Source organism: Crocuta crocuta, unplaced genomic scaffold, assembly GCF_008692635.1.
Source record: "Crocuta crocuta isolate KB4526 unplaced genomic scaffold, BGI_CrCroc_1.0 scaffold141, whole genome shotgun sequence".
Lineage (NCBI taxonomy): Eukaryota > Metazoa > Chordata > Mammalia > Carnivora > Hyaenidae > Crocuta > Crocuta crocuta.
The window spans coordinates 7,432,592-7,454,319 of NW_027527951.1; the positions used below are offsets into that span (position 1 = coordinate 7,432,592).

At 35.2% G+C, this 21,728-nt stretch overlaps 1 protein-coding gene across 1 annotated transcript in view; it reads right to left on the minus strand.

Moving 5' to 3' along the window:
• The window catches only part of PREX2 (phosphatidylinositol-3,4,5-trisphosphate dependent Rac exchange factor 2), a 288,146-nt gene that overhangs the window by 136,220 nt on the left and 130,198 nt on the right, over window positions 1–21,728 (minus strand). The window contains exons 12-19 of the mRNA XM_077752494.1: window positions 21,068–21,171; window positions 20,322–20,371; window positions 17,464–17,539; window positions 15,550–15,622; window positions 11,803–11,945; window positions 11,610–11,702; window positions 9,750–9,898; window positions 5,054–5,139 (exon numbers count right to left, since the gene is read on the minus strand). Coding sequence (XP_077608620.1) covers window positions 5,054–5,139; window positions 9,750–9,898; window positions 11,610–11,702; window positions 11,803–11,945; window positions 15,550–15,622; window positions 17,464–17,539; window positions 20,322–20,371; window positions 21,068–21,171 — 774 coding nt within the window. The remainder of the gene's footprint in view (window positions 1–5,053; window positions 5,140–9,749; window positions 9,899–11,609; window positions 11,703–11,802; window positions 11,946–15,549; window positions 15,623–17,463; window positions 17,540–20,321; window positions 20,372–21,067; window positions 21,172–21,728) is intronic.

Here is a 21,728-nt window from a genome sequence, read left to right on the forward strand (position 1 = left end):
AGAGGGAGAGAGAGGGTGAGAGGGTGAGGGGGGGAGAGAGAGAGAGAGAGAGAGAGAGAGAGAGAGAGAGAGAGAATTTCAAGCAGGCTCTGTGCTGCCAATGCAGAGCACAACGGGGCACCAGAACTCATGAAATGGAGATATCATGGCCAGAGCTGAAATCAAGAATTGGAGGCTTAATCAACTAAGCCATCTGGGCACCCCTGAAGGGCTATTTTAAAGTGACCTTTACAATGCTAATCAGTTATTTTCCCTTTCAAATGTCTCATTAGTCTTAATTTTCTACATATACAAATACAAAGGCAAAATGAGAAAGCCAAAACTGTATACCCTATTCACCTTTCTTTATTCTATAAAAAATCCTAAAAATAGTATTCACTTTATTTTTCTTAGAAACATTTATTGCAAGGATATTTTTCAAATTTATAATACCTTATAAATTTCAGTCTTATTTCTTTGTAATTTATTTTTTAAACTCAAGTATACTTAACATACAGCATTATATTAGTTTCAGGTGTAAAGTATAATTATTCATCAATTCTATATTCACTTTCATTTTTTAAAATGCAAATAGTTGGGGGCGCCTGAGTGGCTCAGTCGGTTAAGTGTCCGACTTCGGCTCAGGTCATGATCTCATGGTTCATGGGTTCGAGCCCCATGTTGGGCTCTGTGCTGATAGCTCAGAGCCTGGAGCCTGCTTCAGATTCTGTCTCCCTCTCTCTCTGCCCCTCCCTCACTCACACTCTGTCTCTCTCTGACTCTAAGAAATAAATAAGCATTAAAAAAAAATTTTTAATGCAAATAGTTAAAAGAAATTTTTAAAAAATATCAAGTCAATTAGTAACTACAATTGACTGACTTTGCTAAGTAAAATAAGCATTCAGGATATCTACAAAGGGTCAAGGAACTACAGAATTTTGGAGTACAAAATCAGATAACATCAACTGTCCATCATTTATTTGCACAGATATAGACTTCATATGGAAGTGGCATATCTTTTCAGTGAGTTAAAATTTTCAGAAGCTTTCAATTATTATTATATGATGTTCTGAGCCAATGAACATTTATATAGCACCATTAGTAAATATAATGAATATAATTAATACAAATGATTACAAAACTTATGTTAGAAGAGCCTTTCTTTGTAAGCAACTTCTCCCATGAAGGAATTATTAAACATTAAAAAAAATTTTTTTAATGTTTATTCATTTTTGAGAGACAGACAGAATGCAAATGGGCGTGGGGCAGAGAGATGGGAAGGCACAGAATTGCACGCTCTCTCTCTCTCTCTCAAAAATAAATAAACATTAAAGCATCAATCAATCAATCTAGACTATGGAACTTGGGAAAGAGATCTAAGCTGGAGATAGAGATTTGAAAATTTCCAGCAAGAGGATTAATAAAATTTCTAACAGAAAACAAGAAGGGAGAGAAGAAAAGATGGAGCCAACAGTTAAGGGGTTGATAGATGAAGGGAGCTGGCAGAGGAGAAAAACCTGAGAAGTGTCAACTTAGAAATCAAGAGATGAACATTTCCAGCAAACAGGAGTAGTCAGTTTAAACAAATGCCACCAAAAAAAAAGCTCAATTAATAAAAAGGTTATCAATGTCTACTGTACTTTACATTCAAGTTCATGATAACTCTATGAGACAGACTTTGGAGACATGGGTGGAAGATGAGGAGAGGTGTCTATAGCAATGAGCTAAAACTACAATAGGAAGTGAGGAAGCACAGCTGAAAATACCGACTGGCATTTTCAGGGTAGTTTGGTCATGACAAAATAGAAGTGATTAGAGCATTATTCTAGGGCTGAGCTTATCAACCTTGGGTGTGCATATAAATCACTTGAGGATATCATTAAAATGTAGTTTCTGACTCAGTATATTCTGGGTGGGTCCTAAGCTTCTGCATTTCTTTTTTTCTTTTTAAAAGTTAATTTATTTGTTTTGACGGGGGCGGGAGGGGGTAAGACAGAGAGAGAGGGAGAGAGAGAATCTCAAGTAGGCTCCACACCACACTAACAGTGTGGAGCCTGACTCAGGGCTTGAACTCATGAAACATGAGATCATGACCTGAGCTGAAATCATGAGTTGGACACTGAACCAACTGAGCCACCCAGGTGTCCCAGATTCTGCATTTCTAACCAGATCCCAGATGATGCCAATGCTATATATATGTCTGTGGATCACATTTTGAGTAGCAAGGATCTAGATGGGAAAACAAGAAAGAAGGAAAGATTTTATGTTTGCTATTCTAGGTTAAGATCATTTTGTTTCTTTTAATGGGAAAGAATTGAGCATGTTCACCACTTGTACTATAATAATCCAATGAAGAGAAAAGGTTGAAATTCTAGAAGGGGGATTTCTGACAGCAAAACATTCCAGACTAGGTATCTGAAGGGATGTGATATAGACCATCTATAGAAAGATTCACCTTGAACTCTAAAAAGGAAAAAAAGACCTCTTCCTCAATGGTGGAAGAAAGCTGGTGATGGTGATACAGCCAACAAAAGGTGTGGATGTATAGAAAAATATATAGGACTCTGAGGGCTTCACACCTAGGATCCTGAATTTGTCTGTGAGGTGATAAAAGAAGTTCATCTTAGAAGATAGGAGGCAATTATGAGGAAAAAAAAAAAAAAAACGGAGGTTATCAGAGAAATGAAAAGATTGCTGAGTAGTAAGACAGGCCCAGTAAAAGACAGGATGGTGAACAAGGATGACACTAATTCCACATCCCTGATAGTGTTTTTTCTAATTACTCAGAAGAAACAGCAAAAAAGATGATTAAGTTGATCCAAGGCTAAAGAGGCAACATGGGTAAATCTGAAGAATAATGACAAGAGGACCCTGGTTAATGCTGGCAGAATGACTGAGGTCATTCTGGACCTACCAGGGGGATAAGGCTGGCTAAGGAAGGGATATTATTAACCAGGAGAAAAAAAGAAGGTCAAAAGACTGGAGGTCCCAAAGGAATGAAAATAACAAGCTGAGAATATCAGAGTGATAAGAGATTGGAGTACGAAATTGGTATATTGGAATTTTAGATTCCAAAGGTAAAACTTTAGTTATTGGTGTACTCTAGTAAGTAGTCATGGGAAAGGGCTGAAGAAGAACAAAGGGAAAACCGTTTTCCTTTCTTCCAGAAAAATTACAGTGCAAAAGGCAACCACAGAGTAATATCTTTTCATTTAATATACATCTGAAAGGAAAAGTACATGAACTTTTCTGATCTGACTTCTACCCTTTAGAAGCCAAAAGCACAGGAACTAGATGTGGGAGGATCCTACAACTACACTCCAAAGACAGAGCTCTACTCTTTAAAAGACACTGTAATAAGGGCAGAGTTACAACTTGATTCGTGCAGGTTTTCAGTTATTTTATAGTATTGATAATGTGACTTACTCATTTTGGGCTTAGTGAAAATCAATAAGATATTTGATGTTTCAACTATCCCCTCTCAGTATGAAATGTATCCCATTTCAGTTTTATAATATTAATGACTTGTTAGAAAGATTTTAGATGCCTATTAGTCAATATAGTTTAAAAATCTGAGTGAAAAGAGAAGTTTTTGAAATAAGATTCATTTTTGTCATATACACACTAATGAAAGCAATTTTATAATCTAATAAGGTCTACCTGGTTTGCTTTTGATAATTTTGATTCTGATAGCAATGCCTCTCAAAATTTCCAGTTTAATGTTTGGATTAAGACATTTTACATTTTATATTTCTTTTTTAAGCTTATTTACTTATTTTGAGAGAGTCCAAGACAGAGTGAGTAGGGAAGGGGCAGAGAGAGAGGGAGACAGAGAATCTCAAGCAGCATCTGCACTGTCAGCATGGAGCTCCAAGTGGGGCTCAAGCTCACCAAACCATGAGATCATGACCTGAGCAGAAATCAAGAATTAGATGCTTAACCAACTGAGCCACCCAGGCGCCCCTACATTTTATATTTCTTAGTAATGAAAAGCACGTATGTCTCTTTGTAAGAGAAATACATAGCCTCTTAAGCTTATAATGAGAGTTCTTGCTAGAACAGCAAGTTACATACTATGTAGGATCTAACAGTTGTTCCCTTAAATCATTACTGTGTTAGTATAAAATTTGAAATATACATGATAGCAAAAGATATCAATAGTTTATTTGCCTATCAAACAAAAATATAATAAAACACAAATATAAGTTATTATATGAATTTTATGGTTTCTAAAATGCTTCATTTATAGAAATACTTGAAGTAATCATATAGCAGAAGATTTTAAAGCACACAGATCATTCTTAACATTCTTAACATTCACATCTTCGAATTACGGACAAAAATATAGTTATTTGCCACCAGATAAAAAATACAAATGTAAACCTTAAAATCATTATACCTTTTCGCTAAACTGAAACATGTAGAAAACCAAGATTGGGGGACATCACTCTCTTAAGAGTTTTTAACAATGATAAATATGCCTTATAATTTTTAACAGTTTCTTAGGTATATTTATTTATTTTGAGAGAGTGAGTGAGCGAGAGAGCAAGTGGGAGAGACAGAGAAAAAATCCCAAGTAGGCTCCATGCTCAGTGCTGTGACTGACATGGGGCTTGATCCTCCAAACTATGAGATCATGACCTGAGCCAAAACCAAGAATTGGATGCTTAACTCTCTGAACCACCCAGGCACCCCAATGTTTTGAAGAGAAAGGGAGAGAAAGGGAGTGGGGAAGGGGCAGTGAGGGAAGGAGAGAAAGAATCCCAAGCAGCCACACTGCCAGTAGGGACCCTGACACGGGGCTCAAACCCACAAACAGTGAGATCGTGACCTAAGCCAAAACCAAGAGTTAGACACTGAACTGACTGAGCCACACAGGCACCGCCCAGGTCCCTTAATTTAAGAGATTTTTTAAAAAATCTATTCTTTTAGGAACATACTACCATTGAGCTAATCAAGTAAAAATAGGATTGAGAAAATTCCTAACATGAGCACATTTTGAATATATTTTTGTTTAGCAAGCAATATCCAAACATGCTAAAAAGCTGTTTGCCATGCAGAATGGATTTCTCACCTCTTCCTACTGCATGTACAACTGATGGGCCATACCCTCGGATCTGGAATCCAAGTCCCTCAGCTGAATCTGGGATTTTCACTGTCCTGAAATCAATCAGAAAACAAAGTGAGATGACTTTAACATGCCACAAAATTGGTTAAAACAATGGTGTCCAAACCTTTATTCATTCTTTCAATAAATATGTACTGAAGATCTACTGTGTAAAAGACACCAACTGGGCGAGAAACCAGGAGACAATCAGGGTGCATACTCTCACAAAGGCACACAGCAGCCAAGCACGACAGACTTCCTCAATTGAGCACCGTCATTTGTGTGGTATATGGTGAATAAGGAACAGGCTCTAGGGTCAGACAAAACTAGCTCTGAATCCTCATTTAAGTCACTTGATAGCTGAATAACTTGCATGAACTCCTTACCTTCTCCGAGCCTGAGTTTTTCCACAGAAAGATGATACTAAAACTTAGTTTGCAGGGTAGAGATTAAAAGAGAAATCAGTAAACTGCCCTGAATCATGCTATGAACTAGTAGGCACTTCAATAAAATGGAAGCTTCTCTCCTTAGCTTACTGTCACAAAGAAGACAGTGCACTGTGACTTCTTTATTAAAAGTAATAAACGAAACACAGAATTAATACATTCCTACCCGTTGGGAACTTCATCAAAGAATAACAACAAAAAGCTAGTTATAAAGAACAGATGTAACAACATGGATGGAACTAGAGGGGGTTACGCTGAGTGAAATAAGTCAGGCAGAGAAGGACAGATACCATATGTTTGCACATGTACGTGGATTAGGAGGAAGTTAATGGAGGATGATATGGGAGAAGAAGGGGAAAAACAGTTGGGGAGAGGGAGGGAGGCAAACCATGAGAGACTCTTGAATGCTGAGAACAAACTGAGGGCTGAGGGGGGTGCGGGAGAAGGGAAGGGAGTGATGGGAATGGGGGAGGGCACTTCTTGGGATGAGCACTGGGAGTTATATGGAAACCAACTTGACGATAAACTATTTAAGGAAAAAAAAGAACAGCTGTGTCAAACAGCACATCAAAATAATTTAAGAATGTGATTAACATTAGCATTTACTCAGTGAAATTTTGAAAGAATATTGCATCAAAAGGAAAACCTGAATAAGAAAAGATATATTTTCAACGAATCCCCACTAAAAAGAAGATGAAGGAAAGAAGTGGAGTTAAACTGTGAGGACAAACCAGTGAGGGATATCCAGTTTGGCACTAAGAAGTGAGCTACTCCACAGAAGGAAGCCAGAGATCAGAGAGCAACAGTGAAAAGCAGAGAACACAAGATAAGGAAGAACATCAGAACAATAAAAAAGAGTATTTTAAATTGAAGTCCAAAGCAATGGCAAATGAATACAATGCAATAAATTTTGATGGATAGCCCTTGATGCCCAAGAAACAAAAGTGTTTTCCAAAAGATGATGAATTAATCATGAAATAAATGTTGGCAGCACTTCAAGGGCACGTTAGACAGAGTCTGAAGTTAGGTACAATGGCACTTACTTAGAGGTTATAAAATAGCCACTAGAGCAGTTTGAGCAATGTTGTCCCTAGAACATTCAAGAAAGCCACATATAGCATTTATGCCTGACGGCAGAGCCTGGTATTGCTATCTGAAATATAACCTAGGCAGGCACACCAGCATCCAGTGATAGAAATGTCTGTCCGAGGAAAACTCGAAAGTATTATTATGAACTAAGTTATATACTAAGAAGTGATCTGCATATTGCTGGAGTAGAGGTCAAAGAACTAATTTATCCTTTATCCTTAAATATATGCTTTTTTGTGTTTAAGGCTCTATGCACTTTCAATAGCACCCTGTTACTAGTGTCTTTCAAGAAAAAAAAAAGACGCATGAAAATGGAAAAGAAAAGGGAATAAATACATTTTCTGAGCATGAAACAAAAAAATAGAAGAAAAGCTCATGCTTTTATATGTTATGAATGAGATTTCACTTTTGCTGAAATGACTTAGGGCTTTCTGGCCATGGTGAGTTATTGTTGCTTTTGGATTGTGAGAAATTCTTAATAGTCTCTCAGTTCTTTCTAAGCAAGGTCTTCTATTCTTCTAATATTGCTAGGGAAGGTTGACTCTAATCTTCAAGATTATTATATATTTCTTTAAAACTTTTGTACAAAACACCATGAGATGCATTTTGGTCTATTCTGGGACTCTCTTCATAAAATGATCTTTGGAAAATATGTTTCCCTGCTGTGACCACTATATTGTCTATTTAAGGAAGAATTAAATCCATACAAAAGGAATGCTCTATTTCTTGGAGGAAGTAAGTAAGGAAGTAAGCACTAAATAATCTGCGACAAAGAAAGCTTTTTGAAAAACTCTTTGATGCTATCAAGTATAAAATACATCTAGATTCAAAGGAAGACTTCATTTGCATTTACCTTTCATATTTACTCCTTTTCCACCCCCAGACAGGATACTACATCAAGTATAAGTAGCTATTGTAAGAAAATATGAAAGAATGACTTATAAGAATCCTATATTAGCAAAAAGGAAAAGCTGTAGATTTCAAGCAAATTAAAAGATAAAAAAATTAGTATCCTTAAAATAGAATATAATATAAAATGATATAATAAAGAAGCAGTGAAGAAAATGAAATGAAAGAACAGATAAGCATCAAAGATAACATCACTGGAGTACACACTATCTGCTGAACAGATTACTAAGTTCTTTATTAACCTAAGTTTATTTGATCTTAGAATCTTCATGACATAGGCATTCTTATCATCTCCATTTTTTAATGGATGAGGGTGTTGAAACAACACAAAATGCAAGCAAGTGATTGGAAGAGAAGCTTGTACCTGGATCAGAAATACTGGGTTCCAGATACTGTGTGACAAACACTGAAGGAAGAAGTTAGAGGACCCAGGTTCCAATGCTGCTCATCTAGCAGCTAATACTGGGACTGAGGATTTGCCCCTATATACTTAGTCTTAAAGTTGAGGACTTCAGAAGTGATCTGACTGTTGAAATGTCCAGGATCAGTGAATCAGTAGTTGCAGGATTAAATCAGGGAGCAGTGGGGCCATAGGGAGGACCTTTATGTTTACTAATGATTGCTTCAGACTATTACCCCCTAATGCCTTTCTAATCTATCCTTTTCCTTTACAATGTCCTCAGAGTTTCCAGAGGTAGGCAACGGGGTGAGCCTTATCCTAGACAGGGTTGGACAAAGGGGGAGTAATAGATCAAAATTAGGGTTAGAGAGAAGATACTGTTATTGGTATTCTCTGCCCTCTAGCCCAAAGTCTTCCTAAATTAGAAATTTTAATGTGTCATCTCACTCTTTCCTTGGTAAGTTTTAGCAGCAACCTGGCTGAGTTAATGCTGCAAAATCTAGCTCATTGCATCGCATTTCAAATCCTAAGATAAAGAGTGCACCCAGCTATAGCTGAATATATATATATTAAGGCAGGGAAGAATACTATGTATACTAAAAATATTTTCATAAGCAGTTAAATAAACCTTTTGTTTTTATTTATTTTTATTTTTTTAATGTTTTATTTATTTCTAGGAGAGAGAGAGAGAGACAGCATGAGCAGGGGAGGGTCAGAGAGAGAGGGAGTGACAGACTCTGAAACAGGCTCCAGGCTCTGAGCTGGCAGTCAGCACAGAGCCCAACGCGGGGCTCAAACCCACGAACCGCGAGATCATGACCTAAGCAAAAGTCGGACGCTTAACCGACTAAGCCACCCAGGCGCCCCAACCTTTTGTTTTTAAAGTGGCAACCTTCATTTAACTGAAAATTAATGAAGTTGATTATCACTGTTAATGAGTGATATAATTAAAATTTAAACAGTAATTTTGATATAATCATAATACTTTAAATAGACATTATGCTGAGAGCTTGATATGCATTATATTGATTAATTATTTGGTTAAACAAATCATGGAAATGTGACATGGGAACACTAGACCAGAAGTGACTTACAGAAGAAAAGCCAATGTCTTCCAAGAAATATCCATAATATCCTATTAATTTTCAAAAAACAGATAATAAAACACAATCCTATTTTATAAATATAGGATTGTGTGAATCTGCATCAGTACTTAGAAAAATCAACTATCTGAATTTTAAAAAATAACAATAGTTATTTATCGGTGATATGATTAAAAGAAACATGTCTTCCTTTAGAAAAATCTATACTCTAAATTTGCTATCATCAACATGATTTTTTCTAATATAGGTAGATGGATAGGCTTTTTTTTTAATGGACATATTTCTAAGTATAAGAACACAAAGAAGTGTATTTCACGGGCTGTGATTCCATTTCTTATAAGCACTTAATTATAAATGGTATTGAACCAACTCATAGACCTGAAATTGTTAGAGATGAACATGGGAAATGCACTTTTTTATTATCAAGCGTTCTACTAGTGTTCTTCACTTATAATCAAACTCAACCCAACCCAGACCAGGAAAATTTGGGCCACAAAAAGAAAGAATTATTTCCACTGAAACTACTTGATTTGAGCAGCAAGCATTAGCATTAAGAAGTTTTTCCCATCATTTAAAGACTGGTATCAGTGATGTTGGTGAGGTTTAAATGTTCCAAGCAATGAGACACTTAATTCTTGACATGTATTTAGTTAACGTTTCTATTTTATTCATTTCTGTATAATTTTTTTAAATCCCACATAAATCATACAACTTACTCCCTTGGCTTTGTGCTCACAAGAACTCTTAGAGGCTTTCTGCTGTTTAAGCATGATTTCAGGAAGCAATCCACTTCATTGAAAGGTCTCATAAAAACTAGGTCACCATTAATAGCAAAAATCTTTTTCCCCACTTCCATGCCAGCCATCTAAGAGAGAAATAGCAAAAAAAAAAAAAAAATTAAATCATATCTTAATAAGGAACCTATTTTTTTCCACAGAATTAGAAGCTGAAAAGACCCAGAACTTACAGATTTTTGACATTTTAACACATCTGCAACGTTTTTATACAACTTTACACAATAGAACTGTGGGGGAGATACACAATTATCATTCTCTTTGACCTAGTTTAATATTTGATCACCCATTTATACAGAAATCCACCCCCTTCTTCTATGACTTAACTTTGTACTACTCCTGTGACCCTCTTTCTATTATATCTTATAGTGCTTTTTCTTATTTCATCCTTTAAACTACAGTCAAACCCTAGGTTAATTTTTTTACTGTGTTTTCTATTTATATCCAATTAACTCAGAGAGGTTCAACCTCTACATGGACATCAATGACAACCAAATATGCATCACTAGCATGATAGATACCGTGTAAGTATCTCCAGGGCAGGAGAGAGGGATGGCCTGGAACTCAAGGAAAAGAGCTCCAAAAAGCACAGATTGCCAGGGGCTGAAAAGATGACAAGAAAGACATTACCTCTCCAGCCCACAGGCCATAATTCTTAACCAGTCCTACTGCCTATAAACTACATCCTGCTTTGATTACCAGCTAAACAGATGAAAACCTAGCAAAGGACATTTAATTAATGGCAAAGACAGATAAAGCTGTGCCCTAAGAACACCCGCAGAAAATGTCTGGGAGAAACATTTCCTTCTCACAGAAAATTACTGAAAATAGTCATTTGTTGGCCTAGCCCACTAAGTATGAGTTGACCAGAGTTATTGTTTGAAATTAATGTGCTGTACATAAAACATTGCCTTGCATGAGTCTGTGTTTTGGTAAAAGACAGACACCTTGGGCATTAGCAGATGGGAGGATGGATGGAAGTTTACCGGTAACTTTAAATAGATTCAAAGTTTAAAGCCATGCTTCATTCATTCTCACAGTCTTTATTTAAGATTTATATATTTAGACATTTGCTTGAGGATTAAGCATTGTATAAGCCAGGCAGCAAGGTAAGAATACTTTAAATCTGATATATTTGGGATATAACACTCCCAGTAGGTTCATGAGGACAGGAAATTTTCTCTCTTTTGTTCATTGCTGTATTCCCAGAGACTAGAACACTGCCTGCATATAATAGGTACTAAACAAATCATTCTGAATGAGTGAAGAAATGATCAGGAGATTTCTCTATTTAAAAGGCTGGCGAAGCGTGAGAACATTAATCAGCATTAACCTAACGATAAAGTAAGTCAAAGCATGTGCTTTACTGATGAAAGTTATATATATATGAGTCAAAAGGGATAGGAAAATAAAAGACCTAGCCCTTGATTTAGTGGAAGAGTTATCTGACATATATAAGATAGCCCCCACTGGATGTAGTCTCCACAGGATTCGAGGCAAGAAGGATGAACAGAAGTCCCAGGGTCATGAATGAAACCTGTGACCTCCTAGGAGGTCAAGAAGTTCATAGTTGTAGATCTTTACAGTATCTCCATCCAACTATCGTTGAGTGCATGGACTCTATCACAAATCCCAAGAGCATCTGGTAGAACCTCAGAATAAGATCACTCAGTAACACTATTTTCAATAAAGATACATAAAAGCTGATTTCAACTTGTTTGGAACGTCTCTATTTGTACGACATGGACAACAAATTTAAGTAAAAATGCTAATTTACATTACCTCAGCATTAGACCCCTTTTCTACCAACTTTATTATTGGAACTTTATTTTTGTCTTCTAACCCAAAACCGTAGCTGCCTTCATTAGATTTAATCTGAAATGCAAAATATTAACATTATTCACAAAGCGACTATGAAAACAGGCACAAATCAAACAGAATAAGAGAAGAAAACTTATATAGCATGTTGACTTACTAATAATGATTTGGCTATAACATTTTCCACTACTTTTAAATCATGTTTCATAAGTCGGTGCTTCATATTTGATCCTTCCATTTCCTCATCCGCAAAAAAACGAAAAAGTAGGGGTTCATCTTTGAATTCACTTTTTTCAAGGACTACAAAAAACAGAAATTCAAATTGTTATAATTAATCCAAAATTCAAACTCATTTTCCTTACTCACAGACATTCAGTGAACAAGTTACATTCACAAAGATCCCTATGATATTGTTCTTGCTCTTTCTATAACTTCAAGCTGACGTTCTCTTTAAGTTACTATTAACTAAGGATTTTGAATTTTTAAGTATTTTTTCAATTTTGACTCTTTTGTACTTACCCATCTGTCACTTTCCAGATTAAAATCCAAATTTAAATAAAAGATTATATTGAATCAAGATATGTATGCAATCCAAAACACAGAAACCTACAGTGTTTTGAATTTGTAGTGAACATCTGGAGTATGTTTTTAATATCCTGAACAATTATGGGAAAATTCAAGTGGGTAAATGTTACTCTTATGTGTGTGAGAAATTCCCACTGTGGTCACTTTTGTTCCAACACTTCAAACCAGAAATGTATCTTCTGGGTGAAATGTGATTTTAGTTTCCACTAATTCTTAGTTCTTTTCTGTTCAAAAACGTTTTTCTCAAATAATCTTATTTTAATAAAGATCAGTTTTTTCCCCTTTTATCTGAATGTTAATATTTCCCCCCAAAATCCTGAAGGTTCCTGGCATGCCCTGATGACACAAGGTTTATATTTAGTTAACCTTTTTAAAAATAAGGCTGGGAGAGCCTGGGGGGCTCTGTCGGTTGGGCATCCAACTTTGGCTCAGGTCATGATCTCATGGCTCGAGAGTTCAAGCCCTGCGTTGGCTCTGTGCTGACAGCTCCAAGTCTGGAGACTGCTTAGGATTCTATCTTCCTCCCTCTTGCTCTGCCCCTCCCCCACTCATGCTCTGTGTGTGTGTGTGTGTGTGTGTGTGTGTGTGTGTGTCTCTCTCTCTCAAAAATAAACATTAAAAATTTGTTAAAAACTAAGGCTAGGTATTGATAGACAGAATTTATATTCAGTGTGATCCCAACAGCTGGCAAAATGTTTTAAAATAGAAATCTTCTTTATTTCTATTTATCTATCTATCCTTAATACTTTGAAGGGTGCTTGTTGGAAAAACAGGATCCATTGAACCAGGAAGCTAAAGGAAAGATAATGGTCCCATGGCACTGTAGAAAGTTTGTCTTTATTATGAAACAGACCTCCAGGTCTGGGATTGATTCTGGGTGTAACACTGGAAGAGTTGCTTCAACTTTTGTTTTTTAAAAATGTTTATTTATTTTGAGAGAAGGAGAGAGTGGGGGAGAGGCAAAGACAGAAAGAGAGAGAATCCCAAGCAGGTTCCATGCTGTCAGTGCGGAGCCCTATACAAGCCTCAACCTTACAAACTGTGAGAGCATGACCTAAGTCGAATTCAAGACTTGGTGCTGAACCAACTGAGCCACCCAGGAGCCCCAGAGAAGTTACTTAAACTTTTTGAACTGTAGTTTTCCCATCACTAAAATGGGGAAAACTTCTTCATAATGTACAGAACTAAAATGAGGTAATAAGTGTGACTAAATTGCCATATAGAAAGCAATACAAAATGACTGCTATTTGGGGGGCGCCTGGGTAATTTAGTTCCTGCCTCCTCCTCTCTCTCTGCCCTTCCCCTGTTCTCTCTCTGTCAAAATAAACGTTTTTTTAAAATGATAGCTATTTTATTTCATTATCTTTACAGAGTTCCACATAATAGCTGTTGACTGGATGATGTATGTATTGATCTCTGAATGGAAAATTGGCCAGCAACTTGGGTCAACAAATGAATCTACTATCAACCACAAATTAAACAGTTAATACAAATCACAGTTGACAACAGAAATGAGAATATACTTGAGATCAAGTTGGGTCTTGACTATGTGATCTTAGCACTTTCCCAAAATCTATTTGCTATTTTGCTACTGCTATTTTCTTCCATCAAACAGTCTAACGGGAATGAGAAAGACATCAGTAAGGCCAGGCAAGAGCCGAACTGGTTGTGCTTTACTGACATAGACTTTCATAGGGAAAACTTTTGTTGTTAACTCAATATTTTTTTAATTCAATATTTAAAGATATTTAGATAAAATTACTGCTCATTTATCCCTTAAAGAGAAATTAGAATATTTGAAGGTTTTCAGATTGATATTATAGTTTTAATTCCTTATAATAATGCCATTTCTCCCAATTTTTTTTTAATTTTTTTTTAATATTTTTATTTATTTCTAGGAGAGAGAGAGAAAGACAGCGTGAGCAGGGGAGGGTCAGAGAGAGGGAGTCACAGACTGAAACAGGCTCCAGGCTCTGAGCTGGCAGTCAGCACAGAGCCCAATGCGGGGGCTCGAACCCACGAACCGCGAGATCATGACCTAAGCGAAAGTCGGACGCTTAACCAACTAAGCCACCCAGGCGCCCCTCATTTTGTTCTTTATGGACTGATAAACTCTCTTTCACAACTCATACAGGGCTCTAGGGATAGTGGGATGTAATGGAATTCCTAAATGAATGTATGCTAACCAAAGATGCTCTCAACATCACTGCAAATTTGCTATATTTCCTTCTTCGTAAAAAAGGTGATAACCTGAATGTGACAAACAGGCAGAAGTGTTATCCAGTGTGTGTTTATAAGCATATAAAAGCAGTGAAAAAGATTGTTTGGATTTGTGGAATTTGTAAGACGGTATGAATAGAGAGGGAAAACTAAATCTTATTATTTTTATAAATTTAGGGGGAATGAAGTCATCAAACAGGAAAGAAAATCTTTAATTACTAGCCAAAATGAAACACATTTTTTTCTAGAGATTTAAAATTTTATTCTCTGAGATCATTTTAAAAGCATTTTTTCAGGGTGCCAAGGTGGCTCAGTTGGTTAAGCGTCTGACTCTCATTTCAGCTCAGGTCATGATCTCACAGTTGGTGGGATCAAGCCCCATGACGGGCTATGCATTGATATCCCTCTCCCCACTCACACACTTGTTATCACTGTCAAATAAACATTTAAAATAAATAAAAGCATTTTTTCCTAAAAAGAACAATAATTATCCAACCATATATATTCTCATTTAATCATTAAAATTTTTTAATGTTTATTTTTGAGAGAAAGAGAGACACAGCATAAGCTGGGGAGAGGTAGAGAGAGAGAGACACAGAATCCAAAGAGGCTCCAGGCTCTGAGCTGTCAGCACAGGCTGACGTGGGGACTGAACTCACGAACTGTGAGATCATGACCTGAGTTAAAGCCTGAAGCTTAACCAACTGAGCCACCCAGGTGTTCCTTATTTAATTATTTTAAAATATACTGGCATTCAAAAGAACTACAAGTCTTATCTAAAATTATTTCATTTTTTAAAAAAAGCTATTTAAAAAAACCCCAAAACTTCTAGTTCAAGCTTTTGCTATTCTGAAATCAGTCTAGAAAAATAGAAGGGAAGTCACGGCAACTGGTAGATAATAGTAACTAGTATAGCAATGGCACCAGCGGTGAAGTTGAATGCAGATGTGGTGACCCAGCATGGACAAATGGCAAGACCCATACACTTTTGCTGGTTCATCTCGAAATAACTTAACTAAGACACTGACATACTTGCAGGGTCCTAACAAAAACAAAACAGTGAAATATATCTGTAAGTTTCTAGAATAAAAATCCCTACCATGGTGCATAAATCCATTGTCACAGAGTCCGACGCCAAATATCATTGCCTCTTCTCTGGTACGGCAATCCCCCTGTTAACCACATAAAAATATAACACAACTTAGGCAACTAAAGCTGTTATTCCGTCTTTACTTCACTTGAGGTTCCCAGCATGATATTGACAAAGCCATACATTTATTACATCATACATTACTTTTGTAAGCTCACAATGCACATAATTGCTATATATACACATATATATACCTTTTTTTGAGATTAAGTGAAAAACAAAGATTTAACATTTCCTGACAAAAGCCACAGTGTTTAAATATGAAAACATATGTTAACTAAAATCTATTGCTACCACAAATGATCCCTTTTCAGTCTTATATCTCAATTGCCCAGCAAGAAAATAACCTATATATTGAAAACACACTAAATAAAGTTAATGAAAAATCATTATGCAGGATCTCTGCTTTACTTTCCTGGCTTTGCTCTTTAAGGACACCTAAAGGAACCTCTTAATGTAAGATGAGTTGTAAGACACTAAAGTAAATTGTTTGGCTTAGCCTGTACTTGTAAGCTTCTCTTCCACTATCTTGCAGAAAAAATAATCAGATCATATAACCGAAGCAATAAAGAAAGCCCAATACAACCTTCTGATATGTTTTTATCTAGATAACTTCTAGTTTATTCACAGAAGTATGGAATCATATATATGAATACATAAGTGTGTATGTGTGTGTAAAATCTTACAGTTGTAGATTTTGTGATTACAAAGTGCTTTCTCATCTTATTTCTTCCTAATCAGGTTGGCCCCATATTGTTGCCTGAACTCTGTGTTTATTTTCATCCTTGCTTTCAGGCTTATTATTATTCACCTACAATGCATGCTTTGTATGTTTTGTCCACTCATTTGTTTTAAAGTATCTGTTGTTAATCCTAGCAAGTTTTTCTAATGTCCCTGTGCCTGTTTCTCTCTTAGATAATGATTCCAGTAAGTAGAATAGTTGTGAAAATAAAATCGAGAGAGATTAAGTGACTTGTCCAACTTTGCATTACTACTTATCAGCAGAACCATCATCAGATGCTAGCTTACTGGAGTCCCAGTCCATTGTTCCAATTTCTACTACATACAATTTCTAAAGACATTGTTGTAACAGACCCCTGAGAAAACCTGAAGGGAAAAAAAAATAATTACAACTTGTTCCAGCTTTTGAGTAGTTTATTCTATTCTTCTAATGCTCATATTTGAAAAGTATTTTAAAAAGCCAAAAAGAGAAAACAAGTTGCTCATTGATTTCCACTGAGTCAGAACTTTAAATATTTATTAAGTACCAAATTTTGCTTCAAAACACCTTTCTTCAGTTTTCTCACAGAGTCAACATAGAGTACAAGTTCATGTAAATTCTATGAGATTATAATTGCTATGTGAAACCCCAATTCTGATACCAAGTACAGAACCAACTCCAATGACATGTATTGACCACAATGTTATAAAAGGTTCTGACTCTAGTTAGCCCATTGGATATATGAATTAGTTTTTATCTAAAGATAATTGTTTACTTTCATCTAAAATCTTAACTTCTAAATAGAATACACACTTGCATGAAATTTTAGTGTATGTGAATAAGTACACTTCAGTGATACTCCAATTACATTTAGTTTTCTTGATGTATCTCAGTTAATATTTTAAAAATAAGAACATCTTTCTCTTGAGAAACCATATAGTACAAAAATTAACGTTGAAGATTCTGAAATCAGGTTACCTAGATTCAGCTCCTAACTCTGATTCATATTAGCTATATGTGCTTGGCCAAGCTATCTCACTGCATCTCATCTGCACATGGCAATTAAGAAAAAGGTATCTAAACCACCCCAAAGTTTAAAGCAGCAGTGAAAGTAACTCAGCAACTTCTATTTGTCTACTTACCTGTGCAATTAACCAGTCTATCAGTTTGTTGGCCATGACTACAGATTTGTAGGTTCTTAAATGGTAATCTTTATCTCTGTAAAGGAAACAGAAGCCAAAAACATTAAGCAAAAGGACAAGTAATTGCAGGAAAACATGTCATTTAATATCAGTGTGCAACAGAAGATTCAATATAATCTGAATCTATTGTCCAAATTGTGTGCAAATAAGAGAGATTTACAAGGTATACATAATACTTGAAAACTCCTTCATTAGCTCATATCATAAGAGCTAAAACATTGGTACCAAAGCAAGACATTTCTTCTTTGACATTTCCTTTTATACAAGTAAATTATTACTGCTCTATTATCTGGTAATAACTTAGCTAGTAATACAGTATCTCATTAATAAAACAATAACAAAATAGAACTTCTTCCCTCAAAACAAGATAGACTCTACAAAAAAACAAAATCTTCAAAATTGGAGAATAAAGCAACCCCTTTTATTCCTGAATTCTCCAGGAAGGTTGGATTTGCAGCAGAGGATTATTCCTTTGGCTCAGTCACAGTGGCAGATAGCAAGCCTGTCCTGAAGTAAACATGCTGAGAACCCTGTCATTCATTTTGTCTGATCAGAGCATGGACAAGTGACAACACATCCCCAGGGAACCAAGGAAATCAGCACACTGTACATCAGCCTCTCCTTTCACCAGACTTCTCAGATCTGAGAAATCTTTCAAAGTTAAGTTAGATACCAACAAAGTACTCCTGATCAGAATGGGGCCCAAGGGCAGAAATCTATAATTCATTCATTTTGCAGGCCTGGATCAAAGGGAAAATGACAGTCTTCTCAAAATGTCAAAAGATCCAAACCTCAAACAACTTGAAGTGATAAATAATTACTAGCTCTGTTCACAGTTCTTTAGCCCCTGACAGCAATTTACAATTAATATTTACCTCATTCTATCCACTTTCATAAAAAAAAAGTCCCTGAAATACGGTTGAAATTTCTGAGATTTTATTAATAAATACACTAAGTTGGCCAGTAATCAACAGCAGATTCTTTTTTTAAAAAATCCTTTTAGCAGCACCTGGGTGGCTCAGTAGATTAAGTGTACGACTTCGGCTCAGGTCATGATCTCATGGTTTGTGACTTCCAGCCCTGCATCAGATCCTCTGCCTCTCCTCTCTCTGTGTGCCTCCCACACACACACTCCCTCTCTTTCTCTCTCTCTCTTTCACTGTCTCAAAAATAAACATTAAAAAAATCATTTAGAATCTACCTCTATGTTTCTGATACTTCAGTATCCATTTCATTTTGGTTTCCATAAGCATCAGTAAAGAAGGAAAAGGGTAGTCAGGCTATTACAAAACACATGTGGGCCTGTGAATTCTTCACCCAAATCATTTTTCTTTTTGTAAGCTGAGTTCACACATATTAAAAGCATAACTATCATACATTCCATCCATTTTATGTTTTTCCCCTATAAATTTTCCCTTGACAACTCATAAACAATTGTCATTTCTAGCCAAAGAACAATTCCTTCTTATCAGCTCATACGGAATATAACCTTCTTGATAAGAAGTCCCATATGGCTCAAAAATATTTTCACAGTACGTTTTCTCACATACAAAATGTAAATATACACAAGTGACATGAAAAGTGTAACCACTATTGCTTTTTATTAGTTTCGCAGGAAAAACAAATTAAGTAGTCAACTGGTACTGAGTGAAATAGCCATCTTTTAGTACTAGTTATTCAAAATAGTTGCAGGGTGTCTGTGCTAAAATTCTAGCAGAGAATCCATAAATATGGGTTCATTTTCACTTCTTTCCACTTTACAAAACTTGTTTGTGGAAGTGGACAGGGCACGTTCAGAAGTAATTGGTGAGATTCTATTTCTTCCTCCAGGATCTGCACTGTATTCTCTATAAAACATTAATGGGCATTCCAATACACATAAACAGCAACTTCTGAACTTTTTGTTTGTTTGTTTTTTAAGCTCTGAGTTTCTTTGGAGTTGGAAACCAGAATGAAAAATAGAAACATGGCACAACAAACATTTGGATTCTATAGCTATGATCTGAAATGCCTCTTCATTCATTTTGGAAATAGAAAATCCTTTTTTGTTTTTTTTGCTCTGAACATTAAGTTTCAGTTAGTAAACTCTGAATGATATCTGCCCACTGGAAATTAGTGTATCATGACACTACATGCTTTAAGTGTATATGTTACAAAAATACAATAATACTCCTGAACACTTTTATTAGTAATAACAAAAAACTCAAAGTTTTCTGCTCTATTTTTAAAGAGATAAACTGAAAATTAACTATGATTCTACTTCAAAAAAATAAGGCATATCTCTACAGGAGGAAAATCATGGTTGAGAATAAAATTATAAAATTTTACTTATTAACTCCAAAGAAATTCTTAATTTTCAAGTACAAAATATATTCTTTGGATAAAAGACTATTAGTAGGAAATATTCTGAAAATACACATCCAAGTTTCAATTATGCAATTTAATTGAAAAAACTCAATATACAGTAATCATAGTATTTCCAGGCCATCTCCCAGTCAACTATTATTTACTAAATGTTAACTGTGGATCCTTTCATTATCAAATCTGTAATTTAGCATGAATTAATGGCAAATAATTTTAGAAATCAGAATAAAAAGAGTGGAAGAAACTGCATACTTAGAGCCTCAGAAAATGTAGGAATATTTTAAGATAAATTATTACTTAAAATCTTTAAAAGTAAATTCTTCACTTATGGAAGAAAAACGAAATAAGCCAAGAAGTTCCAACTCAATGATATTTACCTAATGTAATATAAATACTTCCCCAAAAGTTGTCCAGGACTTAGAAACCAGACTCACCTTATCACTGGAGTAAACAGACTATGGAGACGGCAATATAATCTCACTCCCTATTATAAAATAAAGATTATGTCAAAAACAAGGAAGATCACTCAAAGGACAGACCAATGAAATTGTGAGACAAATAAATCCACCATCAACATTCTGGAATCCCTATATAATCTCTACCAATTTAGAAGTTATTCAACTATTATACTACATCAGAAAAATAGTATCAATGAAATAATAAAAACAGGATAAAATGTGCTATGAGTTTGTCATACACATACAACATCTGACATATACCTATACAAAGGGTTTTTAAAACTATTTTTCTTAAAATGTAAAATTTCAAGATATAAGTTGAAAATCTATGCAGCAATACCTCATACTACACGTTCATTACACATCAATATAAATTTTGTCAAGTGTGCAAACAAAACTGTCACGTGAACTTTATATATTTACATTATTTTTAATTTATTCAAGTATAATGGCCACTTGTCATTAAATGTGACATAGTTTTTCAATGGATACAATCTTCTGGTTACTGGAATTTCATTACTTCCATTTAGAACTACATAAGAGAACAAAAAAAGTGACTAAATTCTAAGATACTCTAAACAGCAAGAATTGAGAGGTTTGCTTATCTATGTCATTTTCTATGGCACAAGAATATTTTTCAGTCTCTCAACAGCATTTCATCCTGGTGAAATATGACAACATGAATTCTGCTATTGATAAAATGCTCTGGGAGAGGTTGTTACCTTTGAAATCACATCCTGCATCTCATTTCTTGGATAAAATGTTCCATCATCATAGCGAAATCTATATAACATCTGTTCTGGCTTGAATTGATGCTTATCAGTAACTAAGAACATAGAAACAATATATTAAAATACTGACAATATTAAAAGATGCAAATAAAACCAAATAAGTTTATAAAATACAAATTCCCAAATACTGAAACTTGCAGTTTTACTAAAAACTTTTGTTTTCCTAACACAGTAATATTATTTTAGTAAGATTCATGAGAAGATTTTGTTATATAATACATTTACAGTTTCAATATAATGATTTAGGAAATAAATTGAGTTTAGCAACATTCAGCTAGCACAGTATGAGAGTGTGTATAGTGTATTACTTTATTTATATAAATATATGATGTTGTATTTTCTACTTCTTCACAGTGCCATGAAGTCGAGCAAAAAGTGCCCTTTAAAGAGCTGCTAATCTAATTTGTGAGTTATAATTCGATTCTGAGTCCTAGAAGTGAATTTTAGTATTTATCTGTTTTATCCCATAGCAATCAGGCCAAGACCACACATACACCAATCTTGACCATTTATCCTGTGTTTAGAACTCTGGAGTAGATAATGTCATTTCAATATGTAACTTATTCCAAAATTTCAAGTTTTCTTAAACTGA